Source organism: Silurus aristotelis (assembly GCF_946808225.1).
Source record: "Silurus aristotelis genome assembly, chromosome: 20".
Taxonomy (NCBI): domain Eukaryota; kingdom Metazoa; phylum Chordata; class Actinopteri; order Siluriformes; family Siluridae; genus Silurus; species Silurus aristotelis.
In genome coordinates this window covers 9707278-9725425 of record NC_139593.1, presented here as the reverse complement: position 1 = coordinate 9725425, position 18148 = coordinate 9707278, and the positions used below count along the sequence as shown (strand labels likewise).

At 36.5% G+C, this 18148-nt stretch overlaps 1 protein-coding gene across 2 annotated transcripts; it reads right to left on the bottom strand.

The window, feature by feature from the left end:
* rab3da (RAB3D, member RAS oncogene family, a) lies at positions 1 to 17336 on the bottom strand. 2 transcript variants are annotated; one of them, XM_083523189.1, is made up of 5 exons: positions 17037 to 17336; positions 13993 to 14229; positions 2696 to 2814; positions 1933 to 2057; positions 1 to 1316 (listed from the first exon to the last, which is right to left on the bottom strand). In XM_083523189.1, exons 2-5 carry the CDS (start codon positions 14227 to 14229, stop codon positions 1129 to 1131), a joined length of 669 nt encoding a protein of 222 aa, XP_083379315.1. In that variant the 5' UTR covers positions 17037 to 17336; the 3' UTR covers positions 1 to 1128. The 2 variants fall into 2 exon arrangements, with proteins under 2 accessions (XP_083379315.1, XP_083379316.1); XM_083523190.1 differs by lacking the exon at positions 17037 to 17336 and adding an exon at positions 15811 to 15885.
* Between the last annotated feature and the right edge of the window lie 812 nt (positions 17337 to 18148).

Genomic DNA, 18148 nt, shown 5'->3' with positions numbered 1-18148 from the left:
TTTAATTTAATTTTTTGGGGGGTTGGAGGCATTAATTTCCTACATACACTCTTCATCAGTGACTTGACCTGATTCAGCAACCATGTACAATACATTTACATGAATCTTTGGCTTTACAATCTAAATATGACCTTCAATTACAAGATTCTAGCGCTTAAAAACCGCCAGGCTGCTCTTGTGTAACACTCTTCATTGTCTTATGGAGCACGATCCTGTATGATGATGGGACTATCTAATCTCTTATGGCTCAGTGGTTCTCATCTGGTGTGTTGCAAGGTGGTATGGTCTGCTTAAATATGAAAGCCATCCAGTGTTTCTCGTAAACACTCTTGAACTTAAATTATTTCTTCGCTCTATAATACATAGTTTGGGAGCTTTTCAGAATATGGCTTCCTAACAAAAAATAATATAAACAATAATATACAATGTCATAATATGATGGATTTAATACAAATAAAAATTAAAATAAAAAAAGATTTGGCGTATCATATCTCAGAATAGACTGAGAAGAAGAATCCCTATGAACAAAAAGAAAATCAGAACAGGATGAATTCCAGGCTGTCAACTTGAACAGGTGTCCCAGCAAAAGAGGACATGTCTTTAGTGGGATCACTGAATGGAAAGGTTGAGTTTGTTTACATGTTTGGAGTTTGAAAGCAACTAGCTCTGCTAAACCAGTGTCCTACAACCATTTAACATAAGTCTCATGTAGATTTAAGCACATAAAGACTGTTATTCTATCAGTACAAAATTATGACTCCCTAAGCATATTAATCACAGCCTAATTAAATCCGATAATAATATTATTATTATTATTCTATTATTGTAGCCTTTTAGACCTAATACATTTAAATTCGTTTCCTTTTTAATGCAAATTAATGTTGCATTTGGGTCTTGGACTTAATGAAAAAACTAAAACAAATGGTGAACCTGAGGTAAGATCAGTTGAGAACCACTGTGCCTTAATACGTTTTTTTGTAGTGTACAACCCTGTGTGTGTGTGTGTGTGTGTGTGCATACATGAACTATACACTTACACTATACACTTTGGTCTATCAGTAGAGCGTGTCTGTGTTGAGCTCGGTATGTGTGCACTTGTGTAAGAGTGTTTGGGTGAAAGAGCAATCATTAACACGAGCAGCCATTTTGGTTGGTAGGGGGCATGTCCTCTAGGCTGGGTCCTTTGTGATTGGCCAGCGGGCTTGGCTGTCCATCCAGGCTCTCATTCATCTTGTCGCAGATGATGTCAACGAGCCGCTCGAAGACCTGCTTTACATTGATGTTGTCTTTTGCGCTCGCTTCAAAGAACTGGAACCCTGGACACACAAATATACACACACAAGCACAGATATGTATATGTATATATTCTGAAAGGCAGGCCTGATGAATGAAGGGCATTTATCTTCCTCTTTGTTTGTCATACAAGAACATATTTAAAATACATTATTTGTTGCACATCACACAACTGTCTATGATGGTGGTAAGAATATCTGATGAATCATCTTTCAATAAACCTAAAACTCCTCTTGGCTTAGACTCTCGCCTCATCAGCAGTATTTTCTTTCTTAGTCATGGAGCACAACCACTCCTTTGCCAAACAGAGCTCCGCAATGCAGGCAAGTAAAAGAAAAAAAAAAAAACAAGAGAGAGAGAGACAGAGAGAGAAAAAGACAGGGAGGAAAAGAGAGAATGAGAGGGATAGAGTGTTTTTAATATACTGCATGAAAGGAAGCATATTGCATTTCCGATTTTTGAGCAGGAAACTAATTCTTTCATCTATCTTGACATGATGGGTTTTGTGTGTGTGTGTGTGTGTGTGTGTGTGTGTGTGTGTGTGTGTGTGTGTGTGTGTGTGTGTGTGTGTGTGTGTGTGTGTGTGTGTGTGTGTGTGAACACAAAAAGGCCTTTTCTGTGTTGCTGTAAGAAACTCACCTAACTCATTAGCTAATCTCTGTCCATCTTCCGTGGCCACCAGTCTGTCGTCCTCCAGGTCGCACTTATTTCCAACCAGAATAACTTGAGCATTGTCCCATGAGTATGTCTTAATCTGAGTTGCCCTGAGACATGTGCACATGTAAAAATAACAAAATCTATGCACTGAAATTATATCAAATATTTCACAGTATGATATAAATTATGATGTGTGTAAAGCAGTTTACTTTTTTTTTTTTTTTTTTTTTTTTTACAAGATACATGGGCCACACCCACTTCAATGGCACTGACAGACATAGAGGCGACGGTGCTCCAGTAGAACTGACAAATACTAAGGCCGCACTGATGATATTTATACTTTCTCATACTTTATATTAAAAAAAAAACCCTGCTTGTAGAACATACCCTCTTCAAAATCTTGCACATTAATATGGAGATGGTGCACCTTTGCTAATATTATAACCTCCACTCTTCTCCAAGGATATACCTTATATTTTGGATGGTGACTGTGGAGATTTGCCCATTCATTTACAAGAGAATTAGTGAGATCAGGTACTAGGTACGGTGTTACGTTTTATCCTGAAGGTGTTTAGTGTTGTTAAGGTCAGGGAAAATGTAATATTGCAGCATACATGGACATTCTACAGAATCTTCTGCAACAGTTTGGGAAAAGATGTGATGGTCAGGTTTCTACTTGCTTTGTCCATATAATGTAGCAGTAATGAAATCAGTGTTTGCAATGAGATCATATAAATGGACTTACCAATCCTGTACAGCATAGAAAGACTCCTGGTTGGTTATGTCGTACATGAGCAGAAAGCCCATGGCTCCTCTGTAGTAGGCCGTCGTGATGGTGCGATATCTCTCCTGACCTGCAGTGTCCTAAAAGCAGTCAACACACAAATGCAACTGAAGACACGTTATGTGTACTGTTATATATCCTTACACCACATAAACACTTTTAAGCACTTATAAATCCTATAAGGCTTGATGTAAAAGGGTGTCCTAATTTCTAAGAGGTAAAAACCAAGCAAATCAATTAAAGGTATAAAGGTGTGTCTTGAAACTCAAAATACAAACAAATACAAAACCTCCTTTTAGTTGTTCCATCCAAAGGCATGTACTCAAAGCAGATGATTAATGAAGGAAAAGAACGAGCTTTCTGATTAACCAGGCAACATGATTGACATTCATGTGGAGATGTTCCTTGTCCTGATCAGTCAAAAGTCCAAATTTTTTTTTAAAGTTTTATATAGCTTCAATACCATTATAAGATTTTTTTTTTTCTAAACAGACTTTTTTGCCAACTGCTGGGATATGGAATATGGTGGGACATAGTCCCATTTAAAAACTACTGCATTTAATGCAAAAATGTACTGCATTAATTAGCAAAAAATTGAGACACTCCTGACATAATTATACTTTATGGACACAATTGTATGAGATGTCTTTGAATGCAGTAGCATTAACCATTCACTTCACTGGAATAAAGAGATCCAAACCCGTTCCAGTACAACAATGTCCCTGTGCACAAAGCCAGCTCCTTTAAGATGTTGACCTCAACCCTATTGAACACCTTTGAGATGAATTGAAACACTGACTGCACCTCAAGACTCCTCGCCTCCTCCATCACTACCTGACTTTACTAACTCCCTTTTGGCTGAATGAACGCATTTCTTCACAAGCACACTCTTACATCTATTGTAAAATCTTCTTCCCAAGAGAGATGAGGTTATTTTAAAAGTTAATGGGGACTACATGTAGAAAGAAGAACATACCCAATATTATGGTGCAATTCTTTGGGTTTTGGGACTATCACAATGTTTATTATTTCAGGAACAAATTGAGATTATAATTTAGTCAGAAAAACCCCCCAAGTATTTTATATAGCTCTACCCCAGATATAAACTCTGCATCTTATCAAAACACACTGATTGTTTTGGCTGAAACATGTTGAGAGAAATTACAGTTTGAACAGCGGGAGTGTAGAAATTCATCACAATTTCCTACCAGACTATTGCACTAATAATGTGGTAGGCAAATTCTTCTAATCTGAACGCTATAAAACAGATTTATTAAACATTCACATTACAAAACAGATCAGATACTTCAACACCACACATGAGCAACTTGTCCGTTTGCTTTTTTTAATGTTTTGCTGCTTTGTTGTATATCATTCTATATCAACATTGATAACCATGATGATGCAAAAAGAAACAGGATGTCCATCTACATGGTACAAAGAAGCGTGAATGGTAAAAGTTGCAACTTTATAGGGATATTTGGTCCAAAATAAAGGTGAAAGGTTTGATATAATGCTAGGAAAATCACTTTCAAATAAAAACTTAAGAAAAAAAACACACAAAATATTTAGCAAATATATAATATTATTTTGCAATTGTAAGGCATTGAAGACATGTTCGTATTTAAAAAGTGATTCTCATATATATGTATATATATATATATATATATATGTATATATATATATATATATATATATATATATATATATATATATATATATATATATATATATATATATATATATATATATATAAAGCTCAAATACCACTGACTGACTCACTCACTCATCACGAAATCTCAAAAACCACTGAACGGATTCCAATGAAATTTGGAACATACCTTCTTCTTGGGTCTTAGGTGCTCACTAAGAAAGGGTTTTGAAAAATTCGGCCTGGATCGCGGCTAACTCGCGAAAAACCCGATTTCTCACGCATTGTAAACTCTTCGAAATAACAGTACGGATCCTAATGAAACTTACTACATTGTTTCTTATTAGATGTTAGATGCACGATAAAAATTATTTTCAAAGTAGTTTGCCCTGTATCGGTACTACAAAGGGGTAGTACGTTATTTGTTGACGTTACGTTCTGATCTCTGATCATCCAGTCCTGCTCAGTGCTTACTGCTTATTGCCATATTGCTTAGCGTTCTGCCTTCCGTAGGGAAGCACGGGTACTTTCAGCTAGTATATATATACAAATATATATAAATATATACGCTAGTTTTAACATTTCTAATTAAGGTTTATCTCATTAAAATTGTCTAAAAAATGCTTTAAAACTATTTTTATTATGTATTATTATACTGTACTTCTCTACTGCCTACTTTACTGTACCTGTACTTTATTTTTTTTAATTAAGCATTGTAATTGCTGTTAATTTACATAAAGTATTGTTAAAATAGTCTAATAATTAAGTGTTATGGAGTGAAATAGTGTTATTTACTCATTTAAATCGATTTCGTATAGTGTTCTTTGGGTTTTTACTGGGTTGGAAGGGGCGTATCAAAAGGTCGCGAATATTCGGAACTCGCGACCGGTCTTGGTCCCTAACCCTCGCGAGCTCCGAGGTTCCACTGTATATATATATATATATATATATATATATATATATATATATATATATATATATATATATATATATATATATATATATACGTTTGTACTAATCATTCAAATTACATTCTCTGACTAAATTTTAAAGAATAATTCAGTTTAAATTCAATTCTATTTATTTATATATAGCAGTTTTAACAATGGACGCCAACACCTAAGGGGCTTTACCAATCTAAATAAATTACAAATATTAATTTTAAACTAATAGACTATAGAAAAAAGTCTCTAATTTTATCAAAATGAAAAATGAGCGAGTGAGTGGTGACAGAGGCACCACTAACACAATCATAAGTCTAACACAACATCCATTCATTATAGTTCAATTATTGTTAAGGTTGATTGTTAAGTTGAACTGTTTACTGATTGTTGAGTTGAACTGCTTCTTGGGTTGAAGAAGGAACCCTCCACAGGAACCTGATGGATTTTTAGCCTGCTCTTTAGAATAAACTGTTAAAAAATACATTTAAAAAAACAATGGAAAAAAACAGAGAAACAGAAAGAAATGCCAGAGATTTCTCATCAGATATCATCTAAAGCTCTTTACAAGTTTACGTTGCTTTATGGTGGAATATTGTGCTCAGTTTGCAAGCAGGTCTTATTGACATCAGTTACAAAAAAAAGTTCAAACACACTCCAGAGCAACAGCTCTAGCAGCACCGTAGTAACCAGGCAACTCCTGATTAGTTTCTGTGATATTGTAAAGCTGTAGACCTTACAGATGCTGTGTGTGTGCGCTTGTGTGACTGAAAAAGCATTAATGGTTGGCTTGCAGACAAAAGACCACCATCCCCTTCTTTCAACAGAGATAAGCTCAACCAGCTGTTTATACAAACACACACACACACATGCAGACACAGACACAAACAGATACACACAGACACGTGTAAACTCACGTAAACCAGCAAACAGAAACCAGAAAAAATCTCTTTTATTCGTCCATGTGTTTGTATACATTTACATGTTATATAAAAGGAACATGTATAGTACATATGGAACGTTTTTACAGCACGTCACTTTTTACACAATTTGGTATGTTACATCTTATTCCAAAATGTATTAAATTCATTATTTTCACCAAAATTAAAAAAAAAAAAATACACCATAATGACAATTTAAAAGAAGTGTGTTTGAATCTTTGCAAATGTATTAAAAAGATAAAAAGTAAAAAAAACATCAATTGTACATAAGTATTCGCAGCCTTTGCGTCGTTGAAGCACCTTTGGCACCAATTACAGCCTTAAGTGTTTTTGAGTATGATGCTACAAGCTTGGCACAACTATTTTTGGGCAATTTCTCCCATTCTTCTTTGCAGAACCTCTCAAGCTCCATCCGGTTGGTTGGGAGTATTGTTGCACAAACATTTTGAGAAACTTAAGGTCATTTACAAAATTGTCCCGTAGCCACTCCTTTGATATCTTGGTAGTGTATTTAAGGTCAGTGTCCTGCTGGATGACGAACCAGAAGATGAAATATGAGGTCCAGAGAGCTCTGGTTCAGGTTTTCATCAAGAATTTCTATGTACAATGCTGCATTTAACTTTCCCTTAATCCTGACTAGTCTCCCAGTTCCTGCTGCTGAAAAACATACCCACAGCATGATTCTGCCACCACAATGCTTCACTGTAGGGATGGTATTGGCCAGGTGATAAGGGGTGCCTGCTTTCCTCCAGACATGAAGCTTGGCGTTCAGGCAAAATAGTTTAATCTTTGTTTATCATGTTCTGAGAGTCCTTCAGGTCCCTTTTGGCAAACTATAGGCTTTTACTGAGGAGTTGCTTCCATCTGGCCACTCTACCATACAGGCCTGATTGGTGGAGTGCTGCAGAGATGGTTGTTGTTCCTAAAGGTTCTCCTCTGTCCACAAAGAAACGCTAAAGCTCTTACAGAGTGACCATCGGGTTCTTGGTCGCTGCCGTGACTAAGAACCTTCTCCCCCAATTGCTCAGTTTGGCCAGGTGGCCCACTGTAGGAAGAGTCCTGGTGGTTCCGAACTTCTTCCATTTACCGATGATGGAGGCCACTTTGATCATTGGGACCTTTAATGCTGCATTTATATTTCTGTATCCTTCCCCAGATCTGGTTTGGGGGGGGGAGGTCAGCCTGGACAGAGCCAACGAGCTAATTTGCATTTCAACAGATTCAGCACTGGACCCCCGGCTGGGCCTTCCACACAGGGGCAGTCTTCACACCCTCAAATCAACACCCACATCACCATTATGAGCAACTACTGAGCACCTCTGCTCACAACCCCCAGCTCAATCCTCAACTGAAACCAGCACACCACCCTCACTGACTGTGATAGCTAGCCAGGTGAGAAGACAACTGGAAAAAGTCAACCAAAACAAGGCTGCCGGCCCTGATGTTATTAGCCCCAGGATACTAAATTATTGTGCTGATCAGCTGTCTGGTATCCTGCAATACATTTTCAACCTGAGTCTGATGCATTAAAAATACCGGTGCTATAGAAAGCATCCTGCATGGTACCGGTCAGATCCTTCAATGTACGCAGCAAGATTGTGGTAATTTTTTATCAGTCTGTTGTGACAAGTGTCCTTTATAATGCTGTGGTCTGCTGGGGGAGCAGCATCAGTGCCAGGGATGCAGGCAAAATCAACAAAATCATCCGCAAAAAATAATACAAATTGGACACAAACGGGACAGGTTCGAGACAGTGAGGGACAACATGTCACTAAACAAACTCCCATACAGAGGCAGAGGAGTTGATTCTCCAAAAGACTGATTCAGCTTCACTGTCACAAAGAACGCTTCAGGAAATCATTCCTACCGTATGCCATCGCACTGTGTGATGACTATTACCCTTTAGGTAATAGATGTTAATTGCAACTTATATAAATACCCCATTATTCGCTGTCACTTTGACACACACATACAATAACAATTAGCAGATTTTATTCTTTTTCTTTCTTTCTTTTTTAATTGCCAGTTGGACTCTTTTTTTTATGTAGCATCATCTTTCAATAAACTCTCTTTCTGCTTCTCCCGTTAGGGGTCGCCACAGCGGACCATCCGCATGTTTGATTTGGCACATGTTTTTACGCTGGATGCCCTTCCTAACGCAACCCTCCCCATTTATCCGGGCTTGGGACCGGCACTACGGCTTGTGCAACCCTAATGGCTGGGGTTGGTTCCCTGACCAGGGATCGAACCCAGGCCGCAGCGGTGAGAGCGCCGCATCCTAACCACTAGACCACCAGGGAACCTGTAGCATCATCTTTTAATATTGTATATATATATATATATATATATATATATATATATATATATATATATATATATATATATATATATATATATATATATATATATATATAAAGTTTATTTATTTATTTATTTTTTACAATTATTTAATTACAATCAGATATTTTTAAATCCCGCTACACTACTGTTTGTGTAACCTGCTGCAGTAACACCATCATTTAACAAAGAAACATAATGTAACAAAACCAAATGTAGTTGCATTCTGTAACATTTTCTAGAGGGCCTTTCATAAACAAGCAAAATCACTTTGCTTTTTTAAACTGGTGCAGCTTAAATTTCAATCACATAAAGAAATAAATACAGAATCTCCCTTTCATTTTCTCTGCTCTGTTTATTTTACAACTTGGTCAAACTCACATTGAGTTGTCTATCAGGAAACATTGTATCTTAAACAGTATCTTAGATTTTATTAGCAAAAATATTACATTTAAAACAGGCTTATTTGAATGCAATAGCAAATACTCTTTATTATACCCCAGTATTGTGTTATACTATATATGTTTTGTCCATCTAACATGCCTGTTGGATGTTTCATTGGCAATACTAAGGTGCCAGTTCCAATAGCACTTCCTCCTTCATTGCACTGCCTCACTTTATTATTTGCACTGCCTCACTTACTTTATTATTTGCATTGCCTCACTTTACATGCCTTGTGCAAACTGTATAGTTAAATGCTTTATCTTAACTTATTTTATTTTCCTAGTTTTATATAGTTTTTATTTATTATTTTTATAGATTCTGATTATAAGTACAACTTGTTTAGGGGGAATTCCTAGCTTAGAAGAACTATACGACAAGTTTAGCAAAAATAGATAAATCAAATGAAAAAGTGTTTGACATATTAGTTTTGCGTTGGTCTAATGTATTTCATTATTTTTTTGGGATGTACTTATTTTTGATATCCTAATATCCTGATATACAACTCTGCAACTTTGTAAACCAGTGTTAATTTCGTTAATTGATAGAGACTTCAAAAACCTTTTGTACGTCGCTCTGGATAAGGCAATCTCCTAAATGCCGTAAATGTAGATGTTTTTTTATTTTAAGCAGCAACCAAGCTTCATGAACCTGAGAGCTATAAAATACTTGATACCACAATTGTGCACAGAATGATATTAGCCTCATGTTAGCACTCAAAATGGAAATCCCGGTTGTGTCAACCTATAAAGGTGTGAGCTAGATAAAAGGTGTTTAAAAATACACTTTAGTAGCCCATGTTCACAATACTCTTAACATATAAAGCAAGAAAATCATCTTTATCATAGCTATTGTTTGAATACAGTAAGTATTTCTGTTTAGAGTTTATTTAATTTAAAATCTATAAATACTGGCTATACCTTTCCAAAAGAATGTAAATGAAATTGCCATGTTGAAGAAAATAAAGCATATTTGGCCACATATTTACAGACAAAACTGTTTCCATTATTAGCCCTGCAGTCTTCCTTTCCAGTGTAACATCCAGTGTTTGTTTTTCTAGTGTTATTTTAAATCTAGTCAAAACTAAGGAATGGCACTGGTAGTTCAGTCTCAAGTCCCAGGTGAAATTACACACTCCAAATATATGAGTGTGATTAAATATTATCAGTCATGTTACATGTAGTGTAATGTGTAATTTGCAGTGTTTACTTTCTTCTACAATACTGCAGTCAATCCCAAGTCAAACTAAATTCTTTCTTTAAAATGTCTCCTCCCTTAAGTAAACTAAAAAGCACACACACACACACACACACACACACACACACACACACACACACACACGTATGTGTAAGCACCCACATTAGGTAAGTAAGCAGAAAGAAATACAAGTAAATTCACTTCCCTGTCAAATGTGGATTATATATAAACACTGTAGCCACGCATGAGCTAATATTATTAGAAAGCTCTAAAAGGTTACACACACTATGCAGAAAGACCCTCCCAAAAGTCTCTGGATTCTCCACACCCTTAACACTAGTGATATCTGAGTCATAAGAGTATCATTTCATAAGAGTAACAATCATTAAGATTAGAGATCATTAAGGGGGTACTGTCTGTGTGGAGCTTTATGTTTTCGCCGAAAAACAGACCAGTTGGTGGACTGGAACAGTGTTGCAAGGTGTGTATTAATGTATGAATGTGGATGTGTGTGTGAGAGTGGGCATGGTGTCCTGCATTTGACTGGCATCACATTTAGGGTGTGGAAAGGGGCAGGGTCTGGGTCTACTGCAAGCCCGACCAGAATAACGCAAATAAAGATTCATTAATTATTTAACAAACCAACAACTACTTTCATTCATTATCACTCTGTTTAAAATTTTTTAAATGGATATGCTGTTTTTCTGATGGGTATTGTTCATTTTTTTCACAGTTTTAATAAGAAATTGTAGTAGCTAATATGTTTGCTGTACCGTGTGTATTGTATCTAAAATATAATGCTTTCTGAAGCAGGTCAGGTTGTAATTAGATTTACATATGCAGGTGGCTTATAGCTGGAACTGTGATACTGTGCCCCAAATGAACAGTGTTTAGAAGCTAATGTGTTAGTTGTGTTTTGGGGTTACTATGGCTAATATTCTTATTTCTTTAGAAAATTTACATAAGAATTATTTTAAAAAATTTCCATTGACAAAAGCATGTTTCATCTCTGGGTCTCAGTCTCTGAAAAGTACTGCATCATTAAATTAGGGTCGATGTTTCTGCTAGCATGAGTCTGCACATTAAAGTGCACTACCACATAGAGCACTGTAGGCCAGTTTCACTCAACAGCTCAAGGCTGTCTCACTGTTTTCATTTAATCAGCCACACCAGGTTTCCTTCCTGCTGCACAGAGGAGCTGTTGGCTAGATATGCTATTTCATGCTGCTCGGAAATCAGGCCTTTTGTTTAAATTGTTCAATGGTGGGTTGATGAGAACATGGGCACACAACATACGAGCACAAGGTGTGTTATGGTCACTCATGGATTTCACTCGATCACACTTTGATACATAAACATGGCAAATGTATAGAAAACACAAGAAGTGGAACAAAATCAGATGTAATAAATTGTCTGTAAATGTATACACTGTAAGCTGTTGAGTTGCTAGCTGGTAATCTACCTAATGTACAGAAACAATTGCAAAATGTCTAAAGTATTGTTAAGATAAACTATATGAGCATTGACCTGAACTAGCTAATTTAGTTTAAAAGATTCATAAACCAGCATTAGCTTCCCCTCTCTATCTTGCTGTGAGTGAGTGAACAGTTTGTATGCCAGTAAATATAATGTCAGTGATGCTTCGTTTTACCCAAACAAAGCATCATTGTATGTAAGCAAAAAATAATAATACTTCAGGCCATTCATTCTAACCCCTGAAAGTACTGTTAAACATAAGCTCAAATAGCAGGTTAACAATTTAGTACATTTAATGTTGATATCTGCCATTTATGCTGTTTGTGTGGCATTATTATAGGTATATAACATTGCTGAATTGCAGTAACAGCATTAAAGAAAGGATCTTATTTACTTCAAATATTTTATATATTGTGAGATCACAGTAACTGAAAAATAATTCAGAGAATTCTGCTTAAATTTGATTGACGATACGATACATGAGTGTGAATTACCCTTTAAATCCCCTATACTGATTAAAGGAATAGTACATACTGCATTAGTATGCAAATAAATGCCTGTGCCTGTATTCCAAACACAGTTGATAAAATTGATCATTAATTATCAGGTCCTAATGAGTTCAGTTGTTTTCTCTACCACATTAAATTTACAACATGTGGGTCTTATAGAATGTATAGAATGAGATCAAGAGCATTTACAACACATTACTGCACTGATGAAGCCTTGGCTATACTCACACAATAAATATGTTAAATAATTCATTGACCTCAGTAAAACAATTTTCCTTTTGGGTATTGATTACATTAGTGATTCAGTGCACACATAAGGACAGTCCAATAAGGATTTCTTGCAGCCAGAAGCACTAATATCCGGACCAGACAGTCTAAAAGACTGCAGAGAAGCAGTGACTGCTATTTGTCTTTGTAGCTGTTTCGCTTTATTACTGAGACTGACTGAACGTAGCCGTGTACCTTTTAGAGATTACTTTCCAAATCTGCAAAGTCACTCCCATTCTAGTGTTTATCTTTTCACACCAATTACCCTTTCAGAGATCATACAAGTTGTGTATTTTCTTAGAACACAATGTGAGAGCAACAGTAACGCCCTCTATTCCATAGTGTATATTTGTAAATGAAAGTGGCTCAGTGCTTTTAGTTAATGACAGATGGTTTGGGAGAGGAGAAAATAAAATATGATCTGGCCTCATTGGTTAGTAATATTTCTTTCTTTTTTTGTGCAATATGCAGTTAATAATAGACAGACAAAGTTCATTCCATTTTAATGCATGAGTAATTGAGAGGTTTGTATTTTAAGTGATTGATACCGATGTGTGGATTATAGCGACCAGGATATTTTATGTTAGCGCATCATTGATGACAGAATCAGGCAACACATGAACGCTGAGCATTACAATCCCATTTCTTTATTAGCCAACAGACTGTAACTGATTAAGGGCATTAGAGTAAATTTCGATATCCTTACTTAAGAAAACTGTGGATTTCTTCTTATGAAACTGATAGATGTGTTTGTGGTTGGTGATGTATGAACTATGCCCTAATGATTTACAGTTTTATTTTGATACAATATACTTTATATAAAGTGTGTGTTATGAGGAAAAAGTAGTAGCTTTGAGGACTAGAAAGCCATGCCTCCTTTACTGGGAATGACAGACACAACGGCAATACCTTCTTGGACTTACAGATAGAGAGGCCACACCTCCTTCACTGGAACTGAGAGGCCACGCCTTTATACGTAGGATTTACAGACAGAAAATCAATGCATTTTTTACTGGGAAAGAACAAAGACACAAAAGGCTCCATAGAATTACAATGAGAGGCCACACCTCCTTGTTTGAGACTTGTGGATTGAGAAAGCCACACCTCCTACACTAAGACTTATAGATAAAGAAGCCACACCTCTGCCACTGGGAGTGATATACTGACAAAAGCCACGCCTCTCACACTAACCCTTACATTTCCAGTAGCCACACCTCCTAGACTAGGACTGATAGAGGCCACAATCCCATATTCAGGATTGAATTTGAAGATTGCAAGAAAGCAACAAAAGAAATTACACAAATCCTTTGTGATTGGAAACTGCTATAAAGAACATTACTCTAATAACATAAGATCTGAAAGTGTGGCATCAGATTTTACCATCACAATCACTGAACAACTAATAAAAGTCAAACTGAGACCGTATAGTTTGGTGTTGTTAAGCTTAGTCCATCAATAAATTGTGGGCAATACAGTACATTCCATTATTTCCACTTACCCAGATCTGGAGTTTGATGCGTTTCTCATTTCGGTACACGGTTTTGACTTTGAAGTCGATGCCGACGGTGCTGACGAACGCGGGGGTAAACGAGTCATCTGCGTAGCGGAAAAGGAAGCTTGTCTTTCCAACACTGCTGTTACCGATAATAAGAAGTTTGAACATGTAGTCAAAATTCTGGTCAGCTGCATCCTTCTGCACCTGTGTCTGCTGCCGGGGGTCACTCACTGACGCCATCTACAAGATCCAAGGTCAGAGAATTAGCAATATAACTAAGGTGTGACTGTATACCCTGAGAAGATTAAGTTTTACTCCTAGCAATGTCCTATGCCCGTATATACGGTGGTATCCTCCCCTCCCCCAAAAAAGTTTGTATTTCTCTCCTTATTATCATAATAGTTTTTTTTTTTATATATTAATAATTGATGCAGATCACAGTGGAAGACAAAATTTGTGATGAATCTGTAACTATCTTTGTCAAGTCACATATTACAAGTTACAAATCAGCATGTAAAACTGTTTTTTTTTTTTTTTTATTGGCAACCTTTAAAAAAATAATAATAATAAAACAAAATTTAATTAGTTTTTGAGATTTGCCAGAGATTTTTTAGATTTGTCAGACATTGATTGTAAGGTCACTTTATCCAGAGTGACCTTACAATTAACTTATTTATACCACTGGGCAGCTGAGGGTTAGTGGCTTTCCTTAATTGTGCAAGAATGCCAGCTTGGTGGTGTTGGGATTTGAACTTGCAACGGTTTGATCCTACATCTTAATCATTGAGTTACCACTTTTCCTTTCTAACTCATTAGTTGTACCCTATATTGTCTACTTGGGTGAACTTAGTCAAGTCAGGAGACACAGTATTTAGTCCCACTACATGCATATGTATGGAATGGCAATAAAAATCTTTACTTGCCCCAACTTGACATGAGCCACCCAGTGCGTCCTATTTGTTTTGTTCTTCTACTCGTTTTCACTTCCACTTCACTCCTCTCAGTTATCTTGATCTCGATCTTTTTGTATTTCTTTTCCTCCAAGACTATCACTTGCTTAAAACTACGTAATCAGAGATGCTGAGTGTGTTTTTCTCCCGAATGGACTTGTTTCTGTAAACACCAAATCAGCACAAACCAAAATCCAGACCAAAATCCAGTCAGTGTACTGTCAGCAAACCCTTTCATCTAATCATCTATCTTTCTCTGTAGATGCCAAATTGTGGGAATAATAGTATAGCCATACTTAAAAACTCCTCAATCATTGAAACAGCTTAAGTCAGTGGAAATACTGAAAATATGTTCCATCTTTTTAATACATTATTATGATTTATGCAATGATCCTGGTAAAAAAAATATAACTGCCCAATGGCTCAATACTTAATCCAAACATGGTTAGTACTGAAAAACCTCATCAACAAATTATCACATGCTTAAATACATACACAACACCTTAGAAACCCTAATATATATATATAAGAATATATTTATATACATTGATTTCTGGTTAGATGCTAACTGCATTTCATTGGACCTGTACTTGTACTCTGCACAATGACAATAAAGTTGAATCTAATCTGGATCTAATCATTACTTGCCCACTGCCCTTAACACCCATCCACCATGTTCATCACTTGCCCGATGACTTTAACAGCAATCAAAAGCGTTTATCACTTGCCTGGTGCCTTTCCAAACCTATCCACTGACCCCATGCCTGTAATACCAATTTACCAACAATCATCAGTCCAACACAATCGCAAAACTGCACAACAACAATCTAAAGCATTTAAACTTCTACAGCAATTCAATTTTAACACCTACCAAAAGCTCATCACCTGCTCGAACTCCGTCTCAAGACTTTAGAACCTGCCCAACATCTCAATACTAAACTTTAGCAATCAGACCAGTGTTTATATGTGTATAAATAGTAGCCTGAGGGAGTCAACAGGATCTGACACACCTTGCTGAAAGAAACATTTGAGTTGGGCAAGCAATATGTTCACTAATACGTCAGGGACGTGTTGCAATACATTCTACGGTATATACTTTCTTTGGGGGGCTGAAAAACTGAACTGGTTGTCCCTTTGTACTTGTCATATGTCATTGAATATTGTGATTTTAGTTAAAAATGTATGATTTTTCCCCATTTTTTTTTTTTTTAAAGTCTACAGGACTGAGCTGTTTTGCACAGGTCTCATTTATGCATAGGACCCAAAAGAATACATTGTGGGAGAGACACAAAACTAGACAGATGGACAGACAAACAGTCAGATAGATAGATAGATAGATAGATAGATAGATAGATAGATAGATAGATAGATAGATAGATAGATAGATAGATAGATAGATAGATAGATAGATGATGTACAATAGATAGATCATGTACATTAGATAAAGAATTTACATCCTAAAGGTATATATGTGGTATCTTCATGACACAAGAACAGGAATACAGTATCTGACAAGCAATTTTCGACCCCTTGGATATTGGCCAGGTGTTTTTTTTTGTCTAAAAACACCATGTTTTATGTGAAAAAAAAATAATAATGTACGGGTTTATTAGAGGGTTTGTATTAGGGGTAGAGCTGAAACAGCATTAATCATCTGCATTATTAATAGTGTCAATAGAAGATGTTTGCAAAGGTAGTAAGCCAACAACCTGTGTGTGTGTGTGTGTGTGTGTGTGTGTGTGTGTGTGTGTGTGTGTGTGTGTGTGTGTGTGTGTGTGTTAAAGACTGACACTAGGCAGAACCCACACTGCTGGAGTGCTCCACACCCTTGATGGATCAAAAGTACAACGATTATTAATTAAACCTACATAATTACATGAAATGTAATAGTCTGAAAAGGTCTAAACAGATCAGGGTTAAATTTATTTACAAACCGAAAGGAAATATTTTCATTCCAGATGCGCAGAAGCTCCACATGGACTCAACAGGCTGAACAGTCCACCTGCCATATGGAGCATCAGAACCATCTCCACCGAGATACAAACACGTGTTTAATTTGTGTTGATTAAACTCAAAACTTGTAACAACTTCACCCACCTTCTACAGCCGCTGTCAGCTCAGTCTGCTCCAAACTTAACTTCTTATTCTTTCCGTCAAGATGCGCTTCTCCTTCTTCTTCTCCTTCTACTGCACCGGCGCTCTTTCTGCTATTGCTCCTTTTTTATTGCAACTCCATTAAACACCGATCTAATTTTACCAATTAAATTAAAATTTACTAATAAACAAAAGCCAGCTTCTAAAAGCCGCTGTCTTTATTCCCTTTTATCTTGACACACTGTATCCCTCCACCTTCTACTGACGCCCAGTGATGGCCGTTCCCAGATCAGATGGTAGTCTAATCAGGGTTGCCAGATTCACTAGCACACAAACAATTTCACTCATTTCTCTCAACTCTAAATGTCGTTTCATCTTAACGTGTATTTTAGACTACATGCGAATTCGTAACTATTTCTTTTTATATACGAAGCAGTGAAATTTCAGGAAATATGTAAGTGAACGCATACCTTAATTAAAGTGTGCAAACTATCAATCTGGCAACGCTCCCCTCTATTCGAGATTTTCGTCCAGCCAATCAACCGGCAGAATAAGTGCTGATGCCCCACTAAAGACCATTTTATTCATAAAATCGCAGATTTGAGAAGAATGCATTTGTGATATTCAGACTACTACAATTAAACTACTTACATACATTCTCATGCAACTTAGCCTGCTCTGATCTACACTGCATGGCCAAAATTTGGCACACACCTGACCATTATACCCATGAAGAGTTCTACCTCAAAATGTTCCCAGTTAGAAGCACACAAGAAGAATGTAAGAAGATGTAGTGACATTTTCCTTTCATTAAGCTCCATGAAGAGAAGGGTTGACATGGTCGGAAAAGAAGAACTTGAGTATCCCGCCCAGAAAAGATTTAACTCTGAAGTGGGATGTTCAACAAGCACCTATGGATATAATGGTCAGGGGTGTGCAAACTTTTGGCCAATATAGTACTATTTTGTCATTTGTTGCTTATGGAACATAGATATGTCAATAATGTTGTTGCATATTATTTATGAATATGTGGTCAGTATTGGCTTCACTGTGAAAGAAAGTTTGTCCTGTTCAGGGGCAGAAGAATTTAGTGACAAGTCTGAAATGAAGAAACT